The following is a 27,608-nucleotide window of genomic DNA, read 5'->3' on the forward strand; positions in this document are numbered from 1 at the left end:
CACTCAAATATTTATGGAGCATCTACTAATGTATCAGTCACGAATAGGTCCTAGACATATACTGATGAATGACTCCTCCCTTCATGGAGCTAATGGCAAAAACAGTAATTAATTCATGAATCAAATAATACGGTAGTAAATAAACCTAAGTTGTAACTGCTTCAAGAAAAAGAACAGCGTTGTATGAACTTCATTTTGTTGGGGGTAGGGGAGGAAAGGCTTCTCTGAGATGTCGATCCAAGATCTGAAAGTTAGGTAGAAATTAGCCAGGAAAAGAGCTGCGGAGAGTTTTCCAGGCACGGAAACAGCGTGTGCAAAAATCCTAAGGACTAGATCAGAAACATCCATTTCATGCATTCCCCCTGATTCTATTTACTGTGTATGTAACGCTTCTGAAGCGCTGCCCAGAGTTTATTTGTATTGCCATATAAAAAGCAATTTGTAATTTTAATTGCTGTTGCTGTATTCAGCCGATGTCCAATTCGGATAAACTCACAACTTCAGGCTTCCTCGAAATCGCAGCTTCAGGTTGTCACCCGTCGCCCTACGTAAAACGCCTCCTCGTGACGTAAGAGCCTGGTCCTCCCTCCTCCTACCGACCTATCCCACGCGCTCAGCCAATCACAGTGTCGAGCTCTCAGCTTGACACCTCCCACCCCCAATCGCAGGGCGCCTCCTCTCGGCCAATGACAGGCCGCCGAGAGGAAGCCCCCTCCCTCCGCGGGAATATCAATAGGGGAGCCATGGGAGGAATGGAAGCCTCGGCTCTCGCGAGGATGCTCCCGGCGCTGGCCTGTTCCCGAGGCGGGCCGTCACGTGACGCGGCCTCGCCCAATCAGCGCACGGGCTGCGGGGGTCGCCGCGGTTCCCGCCAAATACGAGCGCGGCGGCCGCGGCAGCAGCGGCGCGGGCGGGAGGGCGAGCAGCAGCGGCCGCCGGAGCGGAGCCCGCGCCTCCGCCGCCTGAGGGGAGCTCGAGCCGCCGCCGGAGCGATGCTGGAGGAGCCGGAGTGCGCGGCGCCGGGCGCCAGGGCAGCGGCGGCAGGTCGGTTCGGGCCCGCGGCCGGGGGAAGGGGGCGCGCGGCCTGTGCGGGCCGAGGCGGAGGTCGGGGGCGGACGGGCCTCCGGGCCCCGGGCCCGCTCCTCGGCGCCGGGCGTTCGGTCCGTGGGGCCGTCCAATCCCGAGGAAGGGCCTTGCGGCGCGGAGGGCGCGCTCCTTGACGTTATTGTTGCGGCCGCGACCATTTCTTTCCGGCGCTTTTGCGTCAGTTCGTCCTTCCAGGGCCCTGTGCCGTGACGGGTCGGAGCGGCCGGGAGGGGAAACTGAGGCCCGGGGAGGCGAAGGGGCCGGCTCGGCAGGTTACTGGGTGCGTTTGGGGCTCCTGAGCGAGTTGGACCCTGCAGCGGCCCTCTGGCCGAGTGGGGAAACTGAGGCCCGGGGTCACACGGGCTCGGGAACTCGAGCGGCTGCGTCTGCGGGGCCGGGCAGGCCCAAGGAAGAGGCCGGACGGGGGGATGGTCAGGGAGCCGGGTCTCCCGGGGTCTTGGTCCTGCCGGGTATGCAGGGTGACCTGTCCTCTCCCTGTGGCTTGGGGGGGAGGGCTTGCTAGCACCCCGCCGGTCCCCGAAACGTGGAAGGCAAATCAAGGAAGACCCGATTGCCCTCCTCTCCTGCCCGACTCTCATTTTCTCCCCGCCCATGCACGGTGCTTGGCACATAGTAGGTGGCCGAGAAATAAGTGTTGGTTGAATGAATAAGGGTTGGCCGGGACATCCGTTAGTCTAGTCCAGGGTTTCTCGACCTTAGCACTATTGGCATTTGGGGCCGTCCTGTGCCCTGTGCCCTGGCCTCCACCCCTTGGAGCCCCATAGCACCCCCTCTTCCCCAGTTGTGACAGCCCCAATATCCAGGCATTGCCAAGGGACCCCTGGGGGCCAGAATCTCCCCCCCACCCAGTTGAGAGCCGCTGCTCTAATTGTTTCCAGACTTTGGGATTTCACAGAGGCATAAAACTCATATAAATGAAGTTGGGACTGATGGTCAGGGACAGTCGTTTGGCCCAATAAAGATGTTTAAAAAGCACCTCTTGCTGCGACGGTGCTGTCATAAAAGGAACGAATGTTTTCATGCCAAATAACACGGGGAGGGGTGTATCTCAGCACTCAGAGCATGGCGAGTTTATACACGATGCGTGTTCGTTGTGTGTGCGCCTTCCAACCATCGGGATCCCTGCATGGAGTCCCTTTTTATGTCCACCTGAGGTTGCTTCCCGGCCTAGGTCACTTCTGTCCCACTTGCATCAAAGCTGGTGACTCAGGGCCATGCCAATGGATCCTTGTGGTTGTCCTAAAAATAAATTTAAGTGGCTAAAGATTATGTATCCTTCAGTTAAGGTGGGGCAGGAAATCCATGTTTTTGATAACTGAAAACTTGAGACCTATATTCTTTTGAAATGGGTAGAAAGGAAATGCGAGTCTTCTGGGTACCTTTCTTATATTCCAAGCTGGGAAGCGGGGGAGGGCAGTTTCATTTATGCACAATTGAATTTTGGGGTGGTTTTTTTTTTTTAAGATTTTATTTTTTCCTTTTTCTCTCCCAAAGCCCCCCGGTACATAGTTGTATATTCTCCATTGTGGGTCCTTCTAGTTGTGGCATGTGGGATGCTGCCTCAGTGTGGTTTGATGAGCACCCAGGATTCGAACCAATGAAACACTGGGCCGCCTGCAGCGGAGCGCACGAACTTAACCACTCTGCCACGGGGCCAGCCCCTGGCGTGGGTTTTTGTTTTGTTTTGTTTTATTTGGCGAGGAAGATTGGCCCTGAGCTAACATGTGTTGCCAATCTTCCTCTTTTTGCTTGAGGAAGATTGGTACTGACCTAACATCTGTGTCAGTCTTTCTCTATTTTGTGTGTGGGATGCTGCCACATCGTGGCTTGATGAGTAGTGTTTAGGTCCGTGCCCAGGATCCGAACCTGTGAACCCCCAGCTGCTGCCGAAGCAGAGCATGAAAACTTAACCACTACGCCACTGGGCCAGCCCCCAGTTTTTTAGAAAGCCTCGATCTGCTTTTAAAAAATACTTGTGTGTATCTTTTTAAAAAAATACGCAGATTGCCCAAAATAACTAAACTAGATTTTCTCCAAGCCAGAAGTAGCAGGTGTGAGCTTCTAAATTTATTCTAGCCGTTTAAAAATATTTATCCAAAGGCTCGGTTCTATTTATGGTCATTTCTGCATCGGCTTTGATATTATTAGATGCTTTTCTTGAGATTTCTTTGTGCAGGAAAAACATTCTCCCTTCTCATTTCCTTTTTTTTTTTTTTTTTTTTGAGGAAGATTAGCCCTGAGCTAACTAACTACTGCCAATCCTCCTCCTTTTGCTGAGGAAGACTGGCCCTGAGCTCACATCTGTGCCCATCTTCCTCTACTTTATATGTGCGACGCCTACCACAGCATGGCTTGCCAAGCGGTGCCATGTCCGCACCTGGGATCCGAACTGGCAAAGCCCGGGCCGCCAAGAAGCGGAACGTGCACGCTTAACCGCTGCACCACCGGGCCGGCTCCCCCCGTTCTCATTTCTTGACGACAGCACTTCAGCTCCAGCCTGGCAAGCTCAAAATGCTACCTTCATAAACTCTATTTTAAAAGAAAATAAACCCTATTGGAATTGTACAGATTTGGTGGCGGGAGGGGTTGCATTGGAGGAGGAAGTGTTGGGGTCCTGGTCATGGTGAAGTCGGTAAGACGCGGCTTTCTCTCACCTCTAGCTTTGCTCATTCCTCTTTTCGTTGCTCCCGTTCCTGTGGTCACTCACTTCCCGCGATGTGCCAGCCCCGGGCGAGGTGCTCCGGGACAGCGTGGAGCCAGTCTCCCTGCTGTCGCAGAGCTGGCGATCTGTTGGAGAGGAGACGTAATAAACAGCATGAGTCTCAGAGTGATCAGTGCTCGAGGAAAATAAGATGAGAAGAAGTGACAGTGTCCAGGGCACAATTTCTCAACCTCTTAACGTTTGGGGCCAGAGGCTTCTCTGTTGTGGGGGCCATCCTGTGCCTCGCAGGTTGTGTAGCAGTAACCCTGTCCTCTACCCACTAGATGCCAGCAGCACCCTCCCCCCAGTCGTGACAACCCAGAAAGTCCCTAGACATTGCCAAATGTTCCTCGGGGAGGCGGGGGGGGGGGGGCAGGTGAAAGAATCCCCCCCGCTGGACAACCGCTTTGTACAGGATCGGGGCTGCGTATGTATTTGCCGCTTCGTTATTGCCAATATTGAGTAACTTATCCTCGACTCCTGTCCACAGCCATGGATTCCAAAGACAGACCAGCTTTTCCAGTGAAGAAGTTAATACAAGGTAACTTTCTGGGAATGGGTTCAATATTGGTTCCTAATTTATATCCTTCATTGTGCCCTCAATTATATATATATATATATATATATATATTTCTTTTTTGAGGAAGATTAGCCCTGAGCTAACATCTGCCGCCAATCCTCCTCTTTTTGCTGAGGAAGACTGGCCCTGAGCTCACATCCATGCCCATCTTCCTCTACTTTATATGTGGGACGCCTACCACAGCATGGCGTGCCAAGCAGTGCCATGTCTGCACCCGGGATCCGAACCGGCGAACCCTGGGCCACCGAAGCAGAATGTGCGAACTTAACCACTGTGCCACTGGGCCAGCCCCTCAATTATATTTTTAATTCCCCTTGAGCAGAGGCCATCTATCGGGGTCCTCAGCAGAAGCGTCCGGGGGCTGGAGGGGAGCGAGACAGTTGCACCTCCCAGTCGGAAGCTGGGAAGCCCGTTTCATTACACTCCTGTTCCCAGGAGCAAATCCAGAGGGGGCTGCATTTGCATAGAGTTTCTCTACGTCAGCACTGCTGACACTCGGTAATTTTTCATCCGGGGGCGCTGTCCTGTATGTTGCAGAGAGTTTAACAGCACCCCCAGCCTCCCCTCCCAAGTTATGACAGTAATGTCTCCAGACGTTGCTGGATGTCCCCTGGTGGGCACCGGGTTGAGCCACTCTTGTACAGGAAGATAAGTGGCCCCCAATCTTTTTGTGTAAAATGGGGACTGCATTTACCCTTAGGCCAGGTTAGTGACTGGATTATATAAAAGACAGTGGCTTCTGGTTTGTAAAACTTGCTCCTCTGTCCCCTGTAGCAGTTTGCCTTCTCCTGTGACAACTCATAGCAGGCTTGGTGTTGGTGGGAAACGTGTCAAGGACAGGAGTCTTCTGAGGTTAAAGGGTTCGGGCAAACTGTAGAACCAAGGGCATGATTGGTTTATAAACTGATTCGGGCCGGGTTTATTTGTTTGGTCTATTACATCGTGAAAAGTTCACCCGATGTTTTGGCTTTTAAGTAAAAGTGGGCTCCTTAACAAGTTCCCTGTCTGACTTGGCTCACTCTCCTGAGGGCTCACCATGCGTCTCCTAGCCGGCGGCAGCCCAGCCAGCAAGGGGGGGACGCTTGTTTGATTGACAAGAAAAGCTAACAGCCTGGGATGCTGGGGGCAGAGAGAGGATCTTTCCACAAGTGGGTCTGTGTCTCTTGCTCTTGAGAACCTGTTGCAGTATCTTCAAACAGGATTTCCACCCATTGTAAATAAATAGGGAATTTGAACTGGATCCTGAACAGATCAGAAAACGTCTCTTTCAAGATTCTGGCACCCTCCCTGCTATAAAAGCCTGTCAGTTTGTTTTTAATTAGCATGTTGAAAAGGTACAGATTGAAAAGATAACCCCTCTTTAGGCCTTAAAATCGCCCCCTCCAAGCCCGCAGGTCGATCATTTTCAAGTGTACGGAGTATTAAAGCATCGATTGTCGCTCGTCACACTTTCACTAAAGAGACGGCCTCCTTCTCTCTTCCTTTCAGCTCGCCTGCCATTCAAGCGCCTGAATCTTGTCCCAAAGGAGAAAACCGATGAGGGCTCAGATGACGCGAGAAGCTGTCGGACTGCCCCTGCGCCAGGTCGCATCCCCGAGTTAGAAACCTCTTTGGACATCTTGGAGAGTGACTGTCACATGGGTTCTGATGCAGATTTTAGGCCAAAACTTGTCAATGGGAAGGGTCCCTTAGATTACTTTTTAAGTAGAGACAAAGCCAGTATTGAGCAGACCACGGTCATCATTGATTTGACGGAGGACTCGAATGACCAAACAGACAGCACTGTGGCCCACAGTGAACTAAGTGCTGCCGCCTCTCCCTCTGGGGCGCCTGTCGATGCGGTCAGAGAAGAAGCCGGACAGGCGAGGGGGCTGGCCAAGGCCCGTCTGAAGGATGAGCTGGCGTTTCCCGAGACTCTGGCAGACACTCCGTGCGAAACAGAGGAGGAGCGTGCTGGCTCAGGGGGCGCAGAGAGCAGGGTGGACGCGCAGAAAGGCTCACCCCAAAGCTGCCCCAAGCTGCCAGGCGGCCCGAGAACGTGCCCCAAGAAGGACCAGGACGGTTGGAGCAAAGCCGGGGGCATCCTGTTCAGAGGGAAGGTGCCCGTGGTGGTCTTACAGGATATCCTGGCTGCGAAAGCGCCTGGTGCCCAGTCTCCTCCTGGCACACCCCCCAGCCAGGCCGCGCCCTCCGAGGGCGAGGCGCTGGAGTCCAGCCCCGAAGAAGACTCTGTCCTCAGCCATTCCTCTCTGAGCTCTTGCTCTGCCACCAGCTCCCCCGAGGGGCAGTCCGCTCCCGAAAAGCAGTGCGGCCGTGCCAGTCCCTTCCCCGCCTGCACGCCGATCCACAGAGTGAGTATGTCCAATTCAGAGCCCTTCTAGTTCCGTCCCCTCGCTCTTCACCCGGGGACCCGTGTCACCCACGGGGCTGGTGGCCGACGGGGTGGGACCACAAACGAGGTCTTGTGACTTCCAATGCAGGATTCTCTCCCAAATCAAACACCACTGGGGGGTGTTCAGTGGGTGTCACTGCGACGTGCCAGGGGCCCGGGCACTCACCAGCGTCTGGACGCCATTCTGGGAGCCTGAGGCGTTTGAGTGAACGACGAGTGTGAGCAGGCAGCCGTAACCCCTCGTGTTGGGCTGTAGCTTCAGGCCCCTGCCTGCCTTCTGCCTGTTCCAACACAGACTAGGGGTGTTGGTGGTAAAAAGGCAGTAAGCATCGGCGGAGAGACCCCGAGACGACAGGAAGAATAAAATGGGGAATTCTGTAGCGTCAGCTCTGGTCAGCATGGCCACCCATCTTAAAAAGCTCACCCAGAGCGACAAGAACAAAAGGAGAAAGCTGGCACCATTTTTAGGGACCCCAGAAGGATGACTTTGGAAATGTGTGTTTCTGTTGCTGGTTTCCGATCAGCAGTGACGAACGTCTCTGTTCTCACCCATCCTTAAGGCCTTGTGGGTACCACTGAGAGACATCAGTCAAGAGTCCCACTGCGTGTTTAATGGTGTTCTTTAGTTTGGATCCTGGGGTGGCTCCTTCAGTCTGCTGTACCTGCTTAATTTGACCATAAACCACCAACCTTGATCGCTTTCTGAAATTCCATCACTAAGCAACCAGTTACTTTTCTAGATGATTCCATGTCTTTTACCTCCCGAGATTAGACAACAGAAAAAATGGCTTCCTCTTTAGGTTCACAAAGTGCCAATCAAGAGTAGAGTTACCTTTTTTAAGTTAGTGTTTTTATGCTCGTCGGCACGCCTGAGAAGTGGGGAGCCCCATAGTTGGGCATTGTCATGAGAAGTTGTACTTCTTGTCCACTGGCCCGGGGGGCCGGAAAACCGCCGAGCACGGGAACCAAGTGCTGCATCTGAGAAGCCAGGTCTTACTCTGAACACGGGCTCCGAGTTTTGAAATGCTCTCGAAGGCAGTGTTGTCACACAGCTTTGCAAAGAATTGATGCTGCAAGGGGCGAGGGCTTCAGACCAGCCCAGAGCCTGCGGCAGAAATTTGCCCCCGTCACCCACCGCGGGGAGTGAGAGCCGCCTGCAGTCGGGCGACCCCACAGGCCTGGGTGAAATGATCCTCCGAGGGCCTGGCTGGACACAGGCCACCTCCGGCCACACGCGCACGGCCTTCTAGTTTATGTCCTTGCCCCTCGGGAGCCTGGACTCTGGCTTGTTCTTGGCCTGTTAGTTTCACAGTTGGTACCTAGCACCTCTCCCTGCCGTGGGCCCAGTTTCTCCTGACCCTGTGCCTGGGGACGGTGCTTTTTCTCCATTTTCCCTCTCCACCTCTTCCTCCTCTCCAGAGTCTAGGCAGGAGCTCGTCGCAAGCTTACAGGTGGTTTCATGTTACCATGTAATGTGCGGTTTCTGTTGGGTTCTGTTGGTACCATGCACTCGCTGCGTTTGGAACCCCTAGGCGCTCACTCGGCCTCTGTTTTGTGTGTTTGTGTTTTTTTGGGGGTTTTTTTTTTTCCTTCCAGGGAGCTTGTTAAGGCACAGCTCTTGCTGTCCCGTCCCAGGGAGTCCGATGTAGTCCCCTGAGAGAGCTTTGTTTCTGTTGTTTTTTGTTTTTTGGTGAGGAAGATTGGCATGGATGTTAGCTCAGGGCCAATCTTCCTCTGTTCCATCTGGGATGCCGCCCAGCGGGGCTTGACAAGCGGTGCTAGGTCCACGGCTAGGATCCAAACCTGCCAACCCCGGGCCGCCAAAGCGGAGAGCGTGAGTTTAACCACTGCGCCCCCGGGCTGGCCCCTGTTTGTTTGTTTTCAAGTGTTCCCAGGGATAATTTAGGAACACCTCTTTTAGATGATCCAGGGTCTTTTCACTGGCCAAGGAGTTGCTCTTCAGCATTAGAGCTTTCTCCCATTTGGGCTGGAACTGTTTCTCCCGTTTGTTTGCACTTAGATGAGTCATTTCCCCTGCTTTATCGATGATTCCAGATTATCATTCCATAGATGATACTTTTTTTTTTTTTTGAGGAAGATTGGCCCTGAGCTAACATCCACTGCCAATGCTCCTCTTTTTGCTGAGGAAGATTGTCCCTGAGCTGACATGCGTGCCCAGCTTCCTCTATTTGATATGTGGGACACCGCCTCAGCATGGCTCAATGAGCAATGTGTAGGTCCACGCCAGGATCCAAACTGGCATACCCCGGGCCTCAAAGCAGACCACACAAACTTAACTGCTGCGCCACTGGGCTGGCCCCAGTAGATGATAATGTTGATACAGCGGTGTCCCTGGCATCTTGTCCTGCCTCTGTACAAACGAGCCCAGGTCGCTGGAACTTTTTCCCGTACAATCTAATTTATACAAATCTTAAATGCTCCATGTTTTAAAAAAAAAAGCATTGCAACATTGCAGCCCCCTTTGGCATTGCAGCCCCCTTTGGCTCTTTTCTCTCCCCCAGATTGTCATTACTGTCATCTTATATTTCCCCGTGTGGCGTGGATGTGAGAGAGCCCTTAGGAACACAGTCTTGTTTTCTGTACAGCCATACGCTGTGAATACGTTTCTTTTCCTTGGCCGGGTGTCAGATATTTCCTACTTTGGCGTTGGAAGGTGGGTGTCTTTAACTGCTGTGTACACGCCTGTGCTGTGGGTCTGTGCAGTGTTTCTGTTGTCTCTGATTCTCGGCCTTGACCCACGATAGTTGTAACGAGCGTCCCCCTGCCGTGCCCAGGCCGTGGTCTCGCAGACTCGCGGGCCCATGGGAAGGCGCGTTGAGCTGTGCCCGCTGGCGCTGCAGTGTGGCCCGGCCGCTGGATTTCTGTCTCTTCCCTCTGCCTTCTCCCCTCGGCTGTCGGGTCTTGGGCTGCTGCCGGCCTGCGTGTAGCCTCGTCTCCTCACCTTTCACTGCTGCTTCTCTGCGCCGGGCTTGCAAATCACGTGCCTTGTGGAGGAAATCAGATAAGCGGGCTCCGGGATCCCCGAACAGCGTGCGGGAGTTTCAGTGCCGGGCGTCCTTCCATCCGCCTTGACGGCGGGGCGGTTGGTGGCGCGCTTCCGCTGCCTTCTGGGATCCCGGGTCTGCTTTTCGGCAGCTGAGTTCCAGATAGGTAACAGGTATGGCCTGTATTTTGCGAGAGAGTTCCATAAGAACTTGGGCCAAATGTCAAGAGTTACAATTATTGGAGACCAGTAAGGTCCACCTGAATCTCCAGTGAAGGAATCAAGATACTGGTTTGAAATTGTCACGATTGCTCTGGTTGTTGGATGCCATTAAGCTGGCTCCTGGTAGTCGTGTCACCCCCGTAATTCCTGGACTCGCAGCAAAGGGGAGGCGTTCTAAAAGGCACTGATTCTGCAGCTGAGTTTCCACAAGTGCGGGCGAGACTAAGTAAATGGGTTTGCCGCAGTCTGGGGTCACGTTCAGCACTAGGATCTTTGAACACAAAGGACAGTGACAGTGAGGCGCCTTATGAATTCTGTGAGATCCTCTCCTGTGGGGGTGGAGCCGCTGGCGTGGCAGGGGGAGCGGACCCTGGAGAGCCACGTGCTCTTGCTTACGCGCTTGGGGAGACTGCCCTCAGAGCTGGCAGCGCTGTTGGCGCTGCTCCGTGGAGACGGGGAGCCCCAGCGTGCTCTCGGGGGCCTTCGAGCTCCTCCCAGCACGTGGCTTCTTATGCCTGTGCTCGGCCCTCTCCTTTCCTATAGGAAGGCTTAGTCCAGAAAGGCGTGCCAAGCAGGATTGCTGTCCTAAGTTCTTTCATCTGTCGCTTTTATTCGTGAGAAGTCTTAGGGCCGAGGTTTCCCCAGGTGGAGAAATAGCTGCTACAGTTTTGTCGAGACAGCAGACCGTTCCAAGAGCAATGGGCCTTCGCGTCTTCAGCTCGACTTCAGTCTCAGCTTTGGCTGCCTCTCCTGGCGCTTCTTTCTTCGGGCCCGAACTCTCTCCGTGGTTCTCCAGTCTTCTGGTGGTGGGCTATGAGGATTCCCTGCTCCGGAGAGAGCTCAGGCCCGCTTCTGCGCTCCTGGCTCGTAGTCCTGCCTGGGACCATCAGCCAGCGTGGGAGCGAGTCCAACCATGTGTCTGGTGGGCCCTGCGAGCCCACACTCCGTGTGAAGCAGGGCGCTGGAGCGTGCTGTGCTCTAGAATCTAGGGCTGTGGACCAGACCGTTCCGCTAGTCTGGTTGACCTCCGCGTCGTGGAAAGCAGAGCTGTGCCAGGCAGAGAGCGCAAATTGTGGCCCCCGGAATCCAGTCTGTAGACGCGTCTTATTTGATCCACATGGTGTTGCCTTTTAAACGTTACCTACAAAATTCATGTAAAAATCCCTCTAGCGGGTTCTTGGGAAAATCGGCCGTGCCGGGCTGCATGCCTGCAAGAGTTCCGTCCCCTTTGGCAGGGCGGGTCCTCTCTAGTTGGCCACCGATCCCACCACGCAGTGTCGTCTGCCTCCCCCATCTGCCCGCTATCCCCAGATGCTCGCCTGCCCTCGTTCACTGGGGTTGTGGGACTGCGACATTTTGGTTCTGTGGGTGGAAACTGGTCTCCTGGACAGCTTTCCATTTTTCTCATTGTGCAAAACGGTTTTTGAAGTGTGAGTCCCTCTTCCCTCCTCCCTTTCCCCCTGGACTGTGCGGGACAGTAAACGGGTTAAAGTGGTTAAAAACCGCGCATGTTTAAAGATGACGTCTTTCATTTCAGATAACTAAGAAATTGGTCAAAGGTTCTGCCGAGAAGAACAGGATGAGACTGCAAAGAGTAAGAGATTTCCCCTGAAACAGACACTCACCCACTGTGCTCTGTGCACTGAATAGTGAGCAGAGCCCCTCGCATGCGCTCTGGCCCGGGGCACACCTCTCCCCTCTGGTTCTCACCACCGTTGGCTTCATTTTACATAACTGGGCTTTGTGGATCGCATCGCTTTGGCTTTGCTCAGTCCTAAGGTTTGGCACGTAGCCTTTCTAAGCCATTGTTATTATTATTATCTTAATAGTTGGGCACCCGTTGTGGCTTAAAATTGCCCTCGCCCTGGTCCCAGTCTCCTGGCAGGGGTGGAAGCCCCTCCCCCGCGCTGTAACCTGCTGGCGGCCCTCACTCCCCATGGCTCACGATTGCTCAGTGCTTCTCTGCTAAGCCTTTGACTCTGTTTTCTAGAGTTTCTCTCTTTCTTCGTTGGAACTTCAGAGCTGGGCACAGGCCGGTGAGGGTGGGGAGGGGACTGAGAAGGAAGAGATGTGGTTTCCCATGGTTCCCAGCCCCCGTCCTCCTCTTTAGCAGTGGGCAGAGAGACTCCCCTCCCACCCCACGTTACGCTGCTGGGCTTGATGCTCGCCCAGACCAGGCACCTCTGTAAGTGTCCTGGTGTCAGAGGCGGGTGCGGAGGACAATTGGCAAGATGCGAATGTTAGACCTGTCTGAGGGCATGCCACCGGGGCTTTTGTGCCATCGACCAAGGGTTCCTGAGGGCGAGGGGGGAGTATTCTCTGGGGACGAGGGCACAGTCACACGCCCTCAGAAAGCTGAGCTGTCGGGCTCTTGACAGGTGGGAAGCCCATCCTTGGCGGGAACAGCCCTTGACAATGACCCTGAGCTGTGTCAGAAGCTGGCCAGCCCTTCTGTTGGGCAGGTGAACTGTTTAACATGAACTCACCGTGACAGAATGACTCAGGGTCCCAGGCCGCGTGCCACTGCTCTGGAATGAGGAACCGATGTAATAAAGGGACGTTCCCTCCTCAAAGACTAGAAAAGGAGCTAGCTGTTTCTTCCCGCGGTAACGACAAGATGCTCCCATCGGAATAGAGCCTCTGTGTCCTTTCTGACTGTCGCATCTTCTTTTCCCATCCTGAGAAATGGCTTAAAGATGTTTTCTTTTTGCTCTTTCTTATGTGTTCTCATCTGTCCCCTCCTGCTTTAAGACTCGCTCATCAGGGTCCCTGTCCTTGCCTCATCCCAGGCTTCTATTTCAAAAGAAATAAAGTAAAGCCTGTCATCGGGTATGGTCCTGGGGGGCCGGAAGAGAAGTGCCTCTGGTCTAAAGGTAGCGAGGGAAAACCTGCAGGGGCTTCTGTCTTTATTTTGCCACGGCTTTCTGAGTAGATAAATGCAGCTCAGACGCCACCGCGGGCCCCCTGCCTAGGCAGCCCAGAGGGACTTATGTAATCGTTTTTTATTCAGTAAAAAATAAACTTCACCCCACGTCGAAAGGCGGTATTTTAAATGAACCTTATTTTGAATTGCCCACGAGGCCCAGAGAAGGAGCTGATTGTCCTTTGCGCACGACAGAAGGCAGTGTGATGGCTCAGAGGATGCGGACGGGCGCGCAGGCCGCCCTCCCCGCAGCTCCGTGGCCGCAGCTGTGCGCTGTCTCGGTGCAGGATCAGGAGCGGCTGGGCAAGCAGCTGAAGCTGCAGGCCGAGAGAGAGGAGAAGGAGAAGCTGAGAGAGGAGGCCAAGCGGGCCAAGGAAGAAGCGAGGAAGAGGAGAGAGGAGGAGAGGGAGCTGAAGGAGAAGGAGAGGCGCGAGAGGAGGGAGAAGGACGAGAAGCAGAAGGCGGAGAAGCAGCGGCTCAAGGAGGAGCGGCGCAAGGAGCGGCAGGAGGCGCTGGAGTGAGTGCCCCACCCTCCTCCCGCGTCCCCTGCACGGGGCGGCCGGCTCCCCCTCCACGCCTCCCTGTGTCCTCCACATGAGGCAGCCGGCTCCCCTTCCACGCCTCCCTGCATCCCCTGCATGGGGCAGCCGGCTCCCCTTCCACGCCTCCCTGTGTCCCCTGCATGGGGCAGCCGGCTCCCCTTCCACGCCTCCCTGCGTCCCCTGCATGGGGCAGCCGGCTCCCCTTCCACGCCTCCCTGCGTCCCCTGCATGGGGCAGCCGGCTCCCCTTCCACGCCTCCCTGCGTCCCCTGCATGGGGCAGCCGGCTCCCCTTCCACGCCTCCCTGCGTCCCCTGCATGGGGCAGCCGGCTCCCCTTCCACGCCTCCCTGCGTCCCCTGCATGGGGCAGCCGGCTCCCCTTCCACGCCTCCCTGTGTCCCCTGCATGGGGCAGCCGGCTCCCCTTCCACGCCTCCCTGTGTCCCCTGCATGGGGCAGCCGGCTCCCCTTCCACGCCTCCTGTGTCCTCCGCGAGGGGCGTACACTGAGCCCCTGCTGGAAGGGAGGAGAGGAAGCCTCTGTTCTGTTGTGCTCCCCACTCCCCGCCCCCACCCTCCCGGCCCGTGTGTCTCCAGGGACACTTCTTCAGCCCCCAGCGTGCGGGTCTCACCAGGAACGCAGGCTTGGTCCTTGCGCATCAAGGGCTGGTCGGCTGACATGGAGTTGTGTGTCTCGCAGGGCGAAGCTGGAGGAGAAGAGGAAAAAGGAAGAGGAGAAACGGTTGAGAGAAGAAGAAAAGGTAGAACGTTGTCCCCGAGCCTCCACGTTCTGGCCTGTTCGACAACGGTCCTAGAGACGGCGGAAAGGGGATTTTTGCTTAATTGCTGCCCGGTGTTCCCCAGGTCGTGGGAAGCCGTGTGGCCCCACAGGGACTGGCGTGCGTGTGTAAATAGGTTCTTGTCCTTGTTCTCGTGCTGGCCTGTCACGTGCCTTTCGGTCCTTCTGCCCACAAGAGCATCTGGCACTTTGCAATTGGCTGGTGCCCGGTTGCAGGTCAATGGGTTTTGAGAGCTAAGATCAAAATAATGCTTTCCCCTGAAAAATTTTTGGGCTTCACTTGGGGGCCTTTGCACGCTTTAAACCCACGTGGTCTCTCTCCATTCCTGCGTCCTCCTCATCTTCTCTTCACTTGCAGCGCATTAAAGCAGAGAAGGCCGAAATCACGAGGTTCTTCCAGAAACCAAAGACTCCACAGGCCCCCAAGGTGAGCGGCTGGCTTCCCCTGGCTTCACTTCTGCTGTTGGTTGGCCCTTCCTTCTGAGGAGCAGAGGGCTGGCTTCCAACCAGCTGGCTGCCCGTTCGTCAAGGGGCCTCCGCCTGCACAGCAGCTTCTGTTTCCGGAGGCTCCATATTTTGTCATTGTCGCTGTCCCTGAAGAAGCGGAAAGTGGCACATTTGCTAAAACTGCCAGGTGTTGAGAGGTGGCCTCACGAGCAGTTTTGTGTTAGGAGGTGTGTGGGAAAGGGAGGGACGGAGACTGGGGCCTTTCCCCCGGGGAGCCTCCGCTCCGGGTGGCAGCCTCCCTGAGCCAGAAAGCCACGGGGTGGCGCTCTGCAGAATTCCCTTCCCCGCCGGCCTCCGTCACCCGCTGAACCAGCCTCTGCTCCTCGAGACCCCACACCTCCTTCCCCTCCCTCCCGGCTCCAGAGGTCACCTGTCTCCTCCGACGCAGGGTGTCCTTCCAGATCTTTCTCTGTGTGCTTACAGCCCCGTGTATATTTATGTATTGGTACACATATGAATCAGGAGTGTTCTGGATCGACGTTACTGCTCGGTGTACTTGCTGTATCTTGGATTCTTGCCATGTCGGCCCACTTCGATCTCCCTCATTGTTTTCCATTGCTGCGGGACATTTTGTGACGGGGATGGTGTCACTTCATACATACATTCCCTGTTGACCCCCTCAGCAGGGCGCACGCCCTTCCTCCAGGGGGCCACCTGCCAGGGGGCTTGCTGCTGGTCAAGGACACGCACATCCTCAAAATCGTAGCGGTTACTGTCCCGGGGCCCTCCCAGGGGAAACTCGGGGGCATGGTCCCCGCCACTCGTGCAGATGTGCTCTCCCGCCAGCTGCCAGCTCTGCGTGTGACGAGTTCTCTTTCCGATTTGCCGACCTGATGGGTAAAAAAAGTCATGTCCTTGTCCTACTGAACGTCTGTCCTTGGCCTCTGGTACAGTTCACCAGCTTTCCAAGTGTGTTTGCCATCTTCTTTCTCCTTCCGTGACTTGCCAATTCCTGTTTTTCACCCAGTTTTCCACAGGATTGGCTCCCCCCTCCCCCCGGATCTCTAGGACTTCTTTATGTCGCCTGGACTTGCATTTTTGGTGATAGACACTACAAATATTTCTTCTCAGCCTGTTCCCCACCTTTTAACTTTGTTTATGGGGTCTTTTGTTGCCCAGAAATTTTTTGTTTTAACGTCAACCTTTTTATTCTTTCACGGCAATTGGCTTTTGGTTGGAAAGCCTTGCATATCCTATGGTTATAGATACATTCTGATTTTTTTCCAGTTTTTGCGGGGTGTTTTTTAGCTTAAGTCTTATTTTTCATGTTGTGTTCCTTTGCTGGGACGCTTTGGGCTCATGGTATGGGGCATGCCCTCACTTTTTCCTCCTGTGGATCCCAATGTCCCCAGCACCCCTTTCTTAGGCAGGAGAACTCTGCTGCTTCTTGGCCTTGGCTCCGTGTTGGAATCACCCGGGAGCTTTAAAGAACACTGGAGCCTGGATCTTATCCCCAGAAATCCCACAGGCCTGGTCTGGGCATCGGGATTTCCAGCAGTTCCGCGGACGACCTCGTACAGCCAGTGATGAGGCCAGTGACGTTGGCTTTCACATGCAGATTTCATAGACGTGGCTTCTCCCCCTGCCTCCCATGTCGCGCTCACGTGCTCCAGGTTTCGGACCCCTAGACACAGACGTTAAAGCTGGTGGAGGAGCTCCGGGAAGAGAAATCCCATCCATTCTGTAAACCAGAATTTGCAGTGGGTGGTTCTTAGGAAATAGACAGTGATGTTCTGGGTTCCTGTCTGGCTTCGGTGTTGGAGTCAGCCGTGTCGTAATGTTGCATTGTCATGGGGTGGCTCCGGGTAAGCAGGTCACTCTCCTGGGTCTCTGTTTCCTTCCCTGGATCTCAGGCCTTATCGTCTTTTTATCTAGGAAAAAAAAAAAGCCAGGTTTATGGAGGTATAATTTTACAGTAAAATTCACTATTTTCAGGAATACCATTCAATGAGTTTTGACAATACACGGGGCCCCACGACCGCCATTGTGATCAGATCTAGAGTCTTTTCATCATCCCAGTGGGCTCTCTTGTAGTTGTCCCCTCCTTCCACGCCCAGCCTCTGGCAGCTGCTGTTGTCATCTCTGGCCCCCTAGCTTTGCCTTTTCCCGAAACCTGGGTAAATGGCATCATACAGCTGTTTGTGTGGCTCCTCTGACGCACCAACCCGGACGAATCTGAAAGCGGCTGCCACGTCCCGCGGCCTCCCCGCCCTGCTGGCTGGTGTGCCATCTCTCTCCTCTCCGTTCCAGACCCTGGCCGGCTCCTGCGGCAAGTTTGCCCCTTTTGAAATTAAAGAGCACATGGTCCTCGCCCCTCGGTGTCGGACCGCCTTTGACCAAGACCTCTGTGAGCAGCTGGACCAGCTCCTCCAGCGGCAGAGCAGCGAGTTCTCCTTCCTGAAAGATCTGAAAGGCCGGCGGCCCCTCAGGTCGGGGCCCACTGTGGTTTCCACCCGCAGCACGGGCATCGTTAACAGGTGAGTGCCGTGGGGGAGGCCAGGGCAGCTCGAGCCCTGGGGGCTCGCTCCTTGGGGCCTTGGGCCAGCGCCTCCTTCCCTGGGCCCGGACTCCAGTGCTCCACTGGAGCTCTCTGCTGGCTTCCCGGGGCCTCCGGAGTGTCTCGGCGCGGCTTTGCCGAAGGGCGCTGCTCTGGAGGGCAGCCCGGCCGGCGGCCTCCGGCTCTCTCCCAGCGGGGATCTTCCTGCTGGCCCCTCCTGGAAGGGCATCTCCCGGTTCTTGCTGCTGTGCTCGCTCCCCTCATGCCCTGGGGCACCTGTCTCCCTCCTCCTCGCTCCGTCCCGGGAGTAAAGGCTCCTTAGCTTCTTCCGGAGCAGGTGCTGCTGAATGTCGCCCGTCTTTGTCACACGCTGTGGCCGGGTCCTCCGGAAGGCTGGGTGTGGGGGAGCGCGTCGCGGGCGCGTTCGGACTGTGCGTCCTCCCCTCTCAGTGACGTGGTGATCGTGGAGAGCGGCAAAGTGGACGGCGTGCCTGACAGGAAGCAGTTCGGCAGGATGAAGCTCCTGCAGTTCTCCGAGAACCACCGGCCAGCGTACTGGGGGACGTGGAACAAGAAGACGGCGGTCATCCATCCGAGGGACCCCTGGGCCCAGGACAGGGTGAGCGTGTGGGCAGACGCGCCGATGGGCCCGGCGCCTGCCCTTCCGGGTTCCCTTCTCGTTTGCCTTCTTTTACGCTGGTCTCGGACTCCGTAAGTATTCCAGCTCCTCTGCCCCGCCTTTTCTTGCCAACGCTGGGAAGCGACCATAACGCCCCGCGCCTGTATTTCCCCAGAAGCTCCTGGACTACGAGGTGGACAGCGATGACGAGTGGGAGGAGGAGGAGCCGGGCGAATCCCTCTCCCACAGTGAAGGGGTGAGCACGGGCGGGGACCACTCCGGTGTCGGCCAAAGGCCCCAGCGTGCCCTGGGCGGGGCTCAGCACGGGCAGCCTGGGTCTGACCTGCGGTGCTGTCCGGACGCTGCAGCCCGCGTTTACCATCCGGGTTTCCTGTTTCTCTTGGAGAACCTCATCTGGTGTCACTGGCAGTGGTGGATGATCCTTTTAGACGGGGCGCCCACGCCTGGTTCTCCTCAGTCCCCACCGCTCCCTCTGGCCTTCCACCTGGGCGGCTTCACTTCCTCGTTTTCTGTCTGCCCTCCACCCCCAACTGTAATCTAGTGGGGTTAACGAATGGGGATTCTCCTGGTCCTCACGGTGTCCACAGGAACCACACTCAAAGCTGTAGATGGCTTTTTCTCCCTTAGATGACCACAGATGAAAATTTTAAATGAAGCGTATATTGTTTCCACATATTATGAACATCCTTCTTTTCCCCTTTCTGAGGATGATGATGATGAAGTGGGAGAGGATGAAGATGAAGACGATGGTTTTTTTGTGCCCCATGGGTACCTGTCCGAGGACGAAGGAGTAACCGAGGTGAGGGGTGGGCGAGGGGGTGACCGGCTCAGAAAAGAGCTCAGTTGGGGGCCGGACCGCGGTGGCTGCTGACCTGGGACAGTGATGGCGGGTCCTCTGCCCGCAGACGATGCCACACATGCCTCGCTTCTCATGCAGTCATCGTCATTGGTGGGGCTGCTTGAACCTGGGCTGGAATTTTGCCTGTGTGGGAAGGGGGTACGAGAAAATTCCAAGTGAGGGGAGAGGGTGAGAAGAAACCCTGCTCAGAGGGTGGCCGTGGTTTGTGGGTCAGGACACGAACTTTCTTTTCGCATCTTTTAGCTTAAGTATAATTAACATAGAACAAAACACAGATCTTAATTATCGAGTGTGATGACTTTGGACAATTGACTACATTTGCAAAACTGCCACTCAAAATGCAGTCTAGAACTTTCCCACCTCTCTGGCAGGTTCCCCTACGCCCCTCTGAGTTAAGCCCCCGCTGCCAGCTTTCTAAATTCTTCCAGATGGGGGAACTTTGGGATCAGCCGTTTCTGGGGTCCCGGAGGCCTGTCGGGTTGCAGTGTTTGGGTGGCAGAGGAACAGAGAAAACACACCACGCCCGGGGAACGGGCGTGTCTTAGCCAGAGCTGCGGGGCGTGGGTGCCTTGCACGTTTCCCACCAACGGGGTAGGCGTGTCTCGTCGCACCGCAGCAGCCCTGTCACTGAGCGGGATCGGGTTCAGCGTGGAGGCGGCCCGGCCCCGTGCGGAACTGGGCGTGCGATTGGGGGCTGGTGACTTGACAGCCCGTGACGAGAGGCGGGATGGCCTGGACGTGGCGGGGGCCCTGCAGGCGTGGTTTCCACACTGGCCCCACTGGAATAGTTCGGTCCCTTCCTCACCGTCCTGGGGTGGGGACCGGGGCACCCGGGCAGAGGGGAGCGGGGACCCCGAGTAAGCGTCTGCTCCTGTCCTGCAAGGAGTGTGCCGACCCCGAGAACCACAAGGTCCGGCAGAAGCTGAAGGCCAAGGAGTGGGACGAGTTCCTGGCCAAGGGGAAGCGCTTCCGCGTGCTCCAGCCCCTGAAGGTCGGCTGCGTCTGGGCCAGCGAGCGCGACGGCGGCGCCGACCTGAAGCTGCTGCGGCAGTTCACGGCGTGCCTGCTGGAGGCCGCGCCCTCCGAGGAGGAGCAGGCGCCCAAGGCCTCCAGGAGGGAGAAGAGAGACCAGCAGAGTGAGTGCGGGCGGGCAGGGCTGGAGGGGCGCCGGGGCCCGGGGAGCAGGGTAGGCGACCGGCTCGAAAATTTAGTTCTTTCGACAAAGAGCAAAAGCCAGCGCTTGCCGAGCACATCTGTTCGCTCTCTGATGCTCACGAGAGCCGTGCGAGGCAGCTGCTTCACTCTACCTGTCTCCCTGCGGGGACCCGATTCACACGCCGTGATGCCTGTCTCCCCGCGGGGACCCGAGCCACACGCCGTGAGTGCTGTGCCGCCCTGCTCTCCAAGCCCGGGAGGACCCGTGACTCCGCGCGAGCACCATGCCCGTTACTCAGGAAAAGTAGGCCCATAGAGTGAGGCGCGGCAGTTAATCCACACGAATGCCGCCATGTGAGGCTTGGGCTTCTCAGAATCTTCTGGAGCTGGTTCTTGTGTCTTAAATCTGCCCTGTAAAGGCCACCCCAGGGGCCAGCGTGGTGGCATAGTGGTTAAGTTCATGTGCTCCTCTTCAGTGGCCCGGGTTCCCCAGTTTGGATCCTGGGTGTGGACCTGCACACTGCTTGTCAAGCCATGCTGTGGCAGCGTCCCACATGTAAAATAGAGGAAGATGGGCACGGATGTGAGCTCAGGGCCAGTCTTCCTCAGCAAGAAAAAAAGTCACCCCAAAGCCAGCTGTGTCTGTCAACCTTGGTGACAGATTGGGAGACCATGTGCCATGTTTGTTCCGTGTCTCACACGCGCCCTGTCCCCTTCTCCCCAGTCTTGGCGCAGCTGCTGCCGTTGCTGCACGGGAACGTGAATGGGAGCAAAGTGATCATCCGAGAGTTCCAGGAGTGTTGCCGCCGGGGGCTGCTCAGCAAGGACGCTGGCAGCCCTGAGAGCAGCTCCGCCAGCCCCCCGAGCCCCGGCTCCTCCCGCCCACAGACCCCCACCGCCGGCGAGGATGCCACCGTCCCCTCCAAGGCCAGGCTCAAGCGGCTTATTTCTGAGAACTCGGTGTACGAGAAGAGGCCTGATTTCAGGATGTGCTGGTACGTCCACCCGCAGGTCCTCAAGAGCTTTGACCAGGAGCACCTGCCCGTCCCGTGCCAGTGGAGTTACATCACCATGGTGCCCTCGGCCACCAGGGAGGACAGTGGCAGCATCCCGCCCACGGGGCCCGTGCAGGGGACGTCCGTGTCGCTGAAGCGGAAGTCGGCGGGCAGCATGTGCATCACCCAGTTCATGAAGAAGCGCAGGCACGACGGGCAGGTGAGCGGCGCGGCCGGGAGCGCCCGCAGCGGCCTCCCGGTGCTCCACGGAGGGCGTGCTTTAGAGCAGTGTTAGATTCACAGCGGAACCGGGGCCAGAAACTGGTCCAAAGTTGAGGGGGCGATGCGGAGATTTCCCAGGTGCCCCGTCGTCCCAACACACTCAGCCTCCCTACTCCCAGCATCCCCAGCAGAGGGCGCATCTGGCACAGCCAAGGAACCTACACGGACCCGTCGCGCTCCCCTCAAGGCTGTGGGTAGGGGTCACTCTCGGTGTGGTACCTTCTGTGGGTTTGGACAGATGTAGAACGACATCGGCCGTCAATGTCACAGGCTAGTTTCACTGCCCTAAACGTGCTCTGGGCTCCGCCCTCCGCCCGCCTTCCCCGTCACCCCTGGCAGCCACCATCTATTTACTGTCTCCATAGCTTCGCCTTTTCCAGAACGTCCTGTGGTGGGAATCACACAGATCGGCTTCTTTCACGGAGCAACGTGCATTTAAGGTTCCCCATGTCTTTCCATGGCCTCCTGGCGGCTCGTTTCTTTTTAGCACTGAATGACGTTCCAAGCACTGAGTTTTTACTTCTTATTTATTTGTTTGTTTCTGCATTCATTCAACACAGCCATTAAGCACGTATTCTGCCCCAGGGACCCCGCTAGGCCTTGTGACGCGGTCACGAGCAAAACACTATCTAATGGGAGACACGGGCAGGAGTGCGTCAGGCCAAGTGCTGCATGATTGCAAACCGACCGGAGCGGAGGGGAGCGGGTGGGAGCCGAGGGCGTGTGCACGGGTGAGCGGGCTCCTGGGGCCACTGTGCTCCGTGGGCCCCAGCGCGGTGTCGTGCTCGGGGCGGCCCAGCCGCGGGGGCCTCTGCCAGTGTGTGAGCCGTGCGGTTCGCCGTGCTGGAGTGTGAGCGTCGGGGGGCTGCTGTTCCTGCGCCGCCTCTTACTGCAAACGTGTGGGGGGGTGAGCACGCGGCCCCGCTTTGAGCAGGCCCCCCACGGAGCTACAGACTTTGAGAGACTCGGTTTGCGAGGAGGATGAGCTGATGGTTTGCGAGGAGGATGAGCTGAAGCGTCGGAAGAGCTGGGCCTCCCGCTCACGTCCGCTGGCCTCTTCAGGAGGGCGCTGTGGCTAGGGGGATGGAGATGGTGACGGAGAGGGAGGGAGAGCAGCCCCCAGCCCCTGCCCACCGCTTCTGACGTCCGTCCTGTGCAGCTGAGAAACGAAGCAGCCGTCAGGGTGGGGGCCCTCAGTCGCTCCTAGAGGGGTGCCTGGTCTCCCTGCCTCCCGCAGGCGGATGAGGCCTTGGCTGCGTTGCAGACTTCCTTCTCACACTGCCACGGCAGAGGAGACAGCAGAGTGGCCCAGTGTTGTCACATCGACTGTCCCCGGTCCCTTCCAGAGCCTGTGTCTGTGCCAGGCTGTGTGGCCAGCTCCGCCTGGCCTGGGGTGACAACCTGGCACGGAGGGGAGCCCATGGGGTTGGGAGTTAGGGCCCCAAACCCACTGACACCCCCTCCCTGGGCCTCGGCGAGCATGAGGGGCTCCGCTAGCTGTGTGTGCTCAAGCAACAGAGCCCTTTCGTGGCCGACAGCGTTACCGAATGGGGTGGGGCGCCCCGGGTCAGGCTGCTCCGGTGGAGACCAGTGTGAGGCCCAGTTTGAAAATGGCTCAGGCCGGAAGACACCCCGATTTGTTTCCTTGTCCAGGCAGCGTCCGCGGCCTCTCCCCCCTCAGCCCCCCGGGGCCCCTCTCACCCTCTGAGCCCGGGGGGCTTTCGTTGGGGTGAATGTGGGGTCCTGCACAGTCTCGTGGGAGGGGCGCAGCTGTGTCCCTGAGCTCTGCGGTGCTCTTGCCCTCAGGGTGGCCGTCCTCGTTCGTGTTCACAGCCGTGTCCGTCCACGGGTTCTAGCCCAGTGCATGTGTCCTCACATGCGAGGCCCTGTGCTGGGCGCTTCACGGGGCTCCCTATGCTTCCGTGGTGGTAAGATACTTCCTCATCTTCTGAGCCACCAGGAAAGCGAGGGCTCCCGGGAGAAGGTGTGTGCCCGGGGCTCAGTGAACAGGCTTCCCCATGACACACGCATGGACAGCCCGAGTGGCCTCTGCTCCCCGTCCACAGGCGGGCGCCTTATAGAGGCTCAGTGTGTGGGGGACTCAGCGATAGCCACCCTATGAGCGAGCTGCACCCTGGGCCCACCTCACGGCTTAGCCACTGTGTCTGCAAGTCTAAAACTGCTCTGGCAGAAGCATCACCCCGAGGGCGGGACAGACCGTCCAGGTTGTGGGCGTGCTGGACCTCGTCTGCATTTTAAAAGTCCCTCTCAGGATCCCAGGTGAGGGGCCGGGACACAGCCTGGGCCACGTCACAGGAAGGGAAGCCTGAGCACCTGGTTCTGGGCCAGCTCTGTGGGCTTCGGCCTTGCTGCTGCTCCTGCGAGGGCTCGTGGGGGCACCTGCTTGACCGCACTTGGTGCCCTAGGATTGTGTTGGGCCACAGGTCACAGCCCCAGTCACAGGGTAAACCACAGGCTTTGTCTCCAGCAATAAGTAGTCCTGAGCCCCTGTAATGACACCGTCGTCCAGGGGCCAGGCTCCTCCCATCTCCCACTCCCTCCTTCCTTAGTGTGTGGCCTTTGTCTTCATGGTCGCAAAACGGCTGCTGCCCCTCCAGCCAGCAGGACCAGCAGCTGAAGCTGCCCATTTGGCTGGAAAGGGAAGCCCTGCCCAGCAGACCCCGCCTGTTTCTTTCTGGCTGGAATGCTTGGGCGCAAAGCTGCAAGAGAGGCTGCGGAAATGAGCCCTTGGCCAGCACCCCTGCCCCACAAAATTGCGGTTCTGTTTTGGGAGGGGGGTGGGAGAGTCGCTTTGGGGTGTGCATCGAGCGGGCCTGCTGCTGCACAGCACCTGCACGGAGTGGGGGACCCGGGACGGCTTTCTGGAAGGGAGGCCAGAGGCCGGGAGCAGTGGCGTGCTTCCCTGCGTCTTGGCAAGGCCGCAGGCTGAGCCCCCGACCCCGGGATGCTTGTGGCCAACGCCACGGGTGGACCCATGTCTTCAATTGGGTTGGGCTGCCTTACTTTGTGAGAAGTTTACAGTGTTTTCAAGTTCGAACCAGTCATAATACTCGTGGGTTTACAAGGTGTCAGGAGCTCGTGGGACAAACAGGCTGAGTTCAGGTGCCACTTCTGCCACCACGTATCTGTGTGGCCCAGGGCAACTCAACTGTGGGCCTCGGGGTAATTTTAAAGCAGGGAGGGGCTCCATTTGCACTCAGTCCAGGGTATCCTGTGATGGAGACGAGGGTCACAGAAGCACGATGTGACAGCCCCCCCCCCCACGTCGTTGCCGAGTGTCCTCCCGCTCTGCGTCCACCCACTGCGGAGGGACAGCAGGGTGACGAGCTTGCCTGTTAGGATGCGCTGCCGGCTCAGCTTGCACCTGGGAGGCATCGAGGCCTGTGCGAGCCTGGAGGGCTGTGGATGGTGACCCCTGAGCGCTGGTGGCTCCAGAGGGGACCTCGTTTGTCTGCACTTGCCTCTCCTGTCTGGGGGCGCGGGACTTGGAGGGGCTCTAAAGGTCCTTCCGCTTAACAGAGCACACCCCCCCGAATCAGCGTGACTCAGAGCTGGGCTGTTCTGCCGGCCAGTTGGGGGTTGCCCTCCGCGTCCCCTCCGCCCCGTGGTAGTGGCGCACCTGGGCGTGGAGCCCGGGCACCAGGAACTGCTGGGCTGCGCTGGGGACCCGGCTGCCAGGCCAGGAGCCAGCGTGCACGGCCGCCTTGTCACGCTGCTGCCCTCTTGCAGGCGGCAGATGAATTCCGGAAGCCTTTGGGGAAATGGCCTCCCTGTGGAAACTAGCTGGCTCCGCCGCCTCCGCTGCCTCTGTGGCCGCGGACAGGGCGCCTGCGCGCTCGCGGGGGTGGCGATGGGTACAGCCAGTCCTACCTCCCGCCTTCCGTCTTCCCCTCCGGCTCCCCGGAGAAGACAGCCCAGGAAGCTCGCTGGAAGCTGTCCTCGGTCTGGACCTTCCAGCCCCACCAGCCTGGCCTCTGCAGCCGCGGCGGCACCCCCTCGGGCAGAGGGTCTGAGCCGCTGGGCCCCGTCCTCAGCCACTGCTGTCAAACAGTGAGCAGGGGCAGGGCGTGCTCTGTGAGTTCTCCTTCACACCCAGCGCGAACCCGGAATCTTTCTAGTGCACGAACAGTGCACCAACTATTTTTGGAATAAGGTGAGTAACCGTGGAGGCAGGTTTCAGAGATCGAAATTTAATTCGTTCATTGGAGAGAAGCCCCAAGGTTTCCTTTGGTCACAGGCTGTCAAACGCCTCAGATTTGTTGTGCGAACGGCTAGAGGGGCCGCCCCGGGGCCGAGTGACTAAGCGCGCGCTCCACTTCGGCGGCCCAGGGCTCGGCCGGTTTGGATCCTGGGTGTGGACATGGCACCGCTCATCAGGCCACGCTGAGGCGGCGTGCCACATGCCACAGCTAGGAGGACTACGACTAGAATACACAACTGTGTAGTGGGGGTTTTGGGGAGAAAGAACAAAAAAGATGTTAGTTCAGGACCAATCTTTAAAAAAACGAAAAGCAACAGGTAGAGGCGGTCAGCAGGAGGAGTGGTGGCAGCGGGGCCACACTGTCCCGTGTCCCCATCCGCTGCCGCTCACGCCGGCCGTGCTCCCTTGTCTGTTCAGGTCGGAGCTGGGGACCTGGACGGCTTCCAGGCGGACACGGAGGAGGAGGAGGAAGAGGACGGCGACTGTGTGATGGTGGACATCTCGGCCGTTGGGGGTGAGAAGGGCCCCAGCACCCCCGTTTTCGTTCCACTGGCAGAAGGGACGAGCGCCCCCCTCCCCCGCTCGCCTGCTCTGTAAAGAACGGGGGTCGAGGCGGAAGCCCGGAAGGGCGCTGGGCAGGCTGGCCTCGGGGGCGGCAGGGCGCAGTCCGGGCCCTGGACGGCCTGGCTCGGTCTGAAGGCTACGTTTAGGAAACCAGAGAACGGGCACTGGTGGCGGCCGCCGAGGTGGAGGGTGGACGGGCCGTGTCAGAGAGGGAGGTTCCAGGTTGGGGGGACTCAGTCACCGGTGAGGGGCAGCCTGAGGCCCGGCAGTCCTCGATGGCATGTGCCCTGGCCAGCCCCTGGGCCTCGGTGCCCCAATTTCTCTTGTTTGCTGTGGGGCCCCTCCCTCCCTGGGGGCTCAAGGGTCAATCTCACTGAGAAGTGTCACTGAAAGCACACAGGTGCGAGAAGGACACAGCCCACACGTGAGCGAGCATCAGGGCTGCCCCTCCAGGTTCCCGGGTGTGGCTGGCGCCCTCTGTGGCGGCACGCATGCTCGCCCCAGGGCAGCCACGGCGAGGGCTGGCGGCGGGCGGGCTGAAGGTTCTGCCGCGTGGACGTCAGCACCAGACCTGCGGTAGCCCTCGCAGTAACAGTTACAAGAGACTGGCCGTGGGGGGCTGACCACGTCCTGGCACTGTTCCAGAAGCTTCCTACAAAAGCTGCACCCTAGGGGCGCTGACCCGGGGCGGGAGGGGACTCGGGAAAGCCCTCACTGCGGAGCAGGGACCTGAAGGAGGAGAAAGGGGCGCCCAGGGGATTCCAGGGGTCAGAAGGACGGGCTCAGGCGGTGAGGCCCTGTGCAAGGCATGTGTGTCAAGCAGGGACCAAGGGAGGTGAGGGAAGCCGGGGCTTGATGCTCGCTCCGGATCAGGCTCTGAGGGCGGCTGGGGGTGGGGAGCGCGCCCACCTGGGCTGGGGCTGCAGCCGGCTAAGTGCCCCCCCTTGCCTTGCAGAGGTCCAGGCCCCGTGCGGAACCACTTCGGGAGCCGGGGGCCCCGTGGGGCTGGACGGCAGCCCGAGCCCCGTGCCCGCCAGCGCGCTTAGCCCCTCCTGAGCAGCCGCCTGGCCGTGCGCAGGCTGGTTAGGGTCCTCCGACGCCCCTCCGATACTTGAAAGCCCTGGTTCCCGTGTAAAGAGCACTTTGTCCCGCGTCACAGACCTCCGCGGAGGTTTGGAAAGTTTTATATAGGATGCTTGATTAGTTCTCGATCTCTGTAAAAATCCCCCAGAGCTACATATCAACCCGCCCTCTAATAAAGCATTATTGCCCCGCGGGGACCTGCTCGGGGACGGCCGGCCTGGCCTGCGGACCCGAGCGGACGCCAGACGAGATGCTTGTGGATGAATTGTCCCGCGTGCTGCGGTGTGGCGCCGGGCCGGACGTGGATGTGTATAAACCTGCTGTCTCCCCCGATCCGCGTGTCTGTCGTCCTTCACACGCGTCGTTTCTGCGAGTGCGCTCCAGCCGCACTCGGTGCTGCGCTGTTGCTGTCCGGGGTCCACTCCCCCGCCCCCTGGGGCGCGCTGGTGTCCGTATGAAGGGTTACACTGTGGTGCTCTCCCCTCTCTTTGCTGTGGAGTCCTTGGCCTCCCGCCCACCCGGTTCAAGATGCGGGTG

The 27,608-nt window shown here is 58.0% G+C and overlaps 1 protein-coding gene across 5 annotated transcripts; it reads left to right on the forward strand.

Annotated features, from left to right (window-relative positions):
• Positions 1 to 734: 734 nt before the first annotated feature.
• CHAF1A (chromatin assembly factor 1 subunit A) lies at positions 735 to 27,404 on the forward strand. Of its 5 annotated transcripts, none has more exons than XM_070622610.1 (15): positions 735 to 1,044; positions 4,299 to 4,349; positions 5,877 to 6,739; positions 11,544 to 11,600; positions 13,217 to 13,446; positions 14,169 to 14,229; positions 14,626 to 14,694; positions 17,025 to 17,251; positions 17,722 to 17,890; positions 18,066 to 18,146; positions 18,618 to 18,710; positions 19,654 to 19,906; positions 20,650 to 21,140; positions 25,842 to 25,938; positions 26,944 to 27,404. In XM_070622610.1, the coding sequence occupies exons 1-15, from the start codon at positions 744 to 746 to the stop codon at positions 27,042 to 27,044; spliced, it is 3,144 nt and encodes a 1,047-aa protein (XP_070478711.1). In that variant the 5' UTR covers positions 735 to 743; the 3' UTR covers positions 27,045 to 27,404. The 5 variants fall into 5 exon arrangements, with proteins under 5 accessions (XP_070478711.1, XP_070478712.1, XP_070478713.1 ...); XM_070622611.1 differs by having other exon boundaries at positions 842 to 1,044; positions 18,069 to 18,146; XM_070622612.1 differs by lacking the exon at positions 735 to 1,044 and adding an exon at positions 1,073 to 1,366.
• Positions 27,405 to 27,608: the final 204 nt, after the last annotated feature.

Source organism: Equus przewalskii, chromosome 6 (assembly GCF_037783145.1).
Source record: "Equus przewalskii isolate Varuska chromosome 6, EquPr2, whole genome shotgun sequence".
Taxonomy (NCBI): domain Eukaryota; kingdom Metazoa; phylum Chordata; class Mammalia; order Perissodactyla; family Equidae; genus Equus; species Equus przewalskii.

Coding starts and splice junctions, on each gene's coding strand:
- CHAF1A (XM_070622610.1), top strand. CDS start 744: ATGGGAGGAATGGAAGCCTCGGCTCTCGCGAGGATGCTCCCGGCGCTG. Junction 18,147..18,617: donor CCCTCTCCCACAGTGAAGGG/GTGAGCACGGGC, acceptor CCCCTTTCTGAG/GATGATGATGATGAAGTGGG. Junction 25,939..26,943: donor GGACATCTCGGCCGTTGGGG/GTGAGAAGGGCC, acceptor CTTGCCTTGCAG/AGGTCCAGGCCCCGTGCGGA.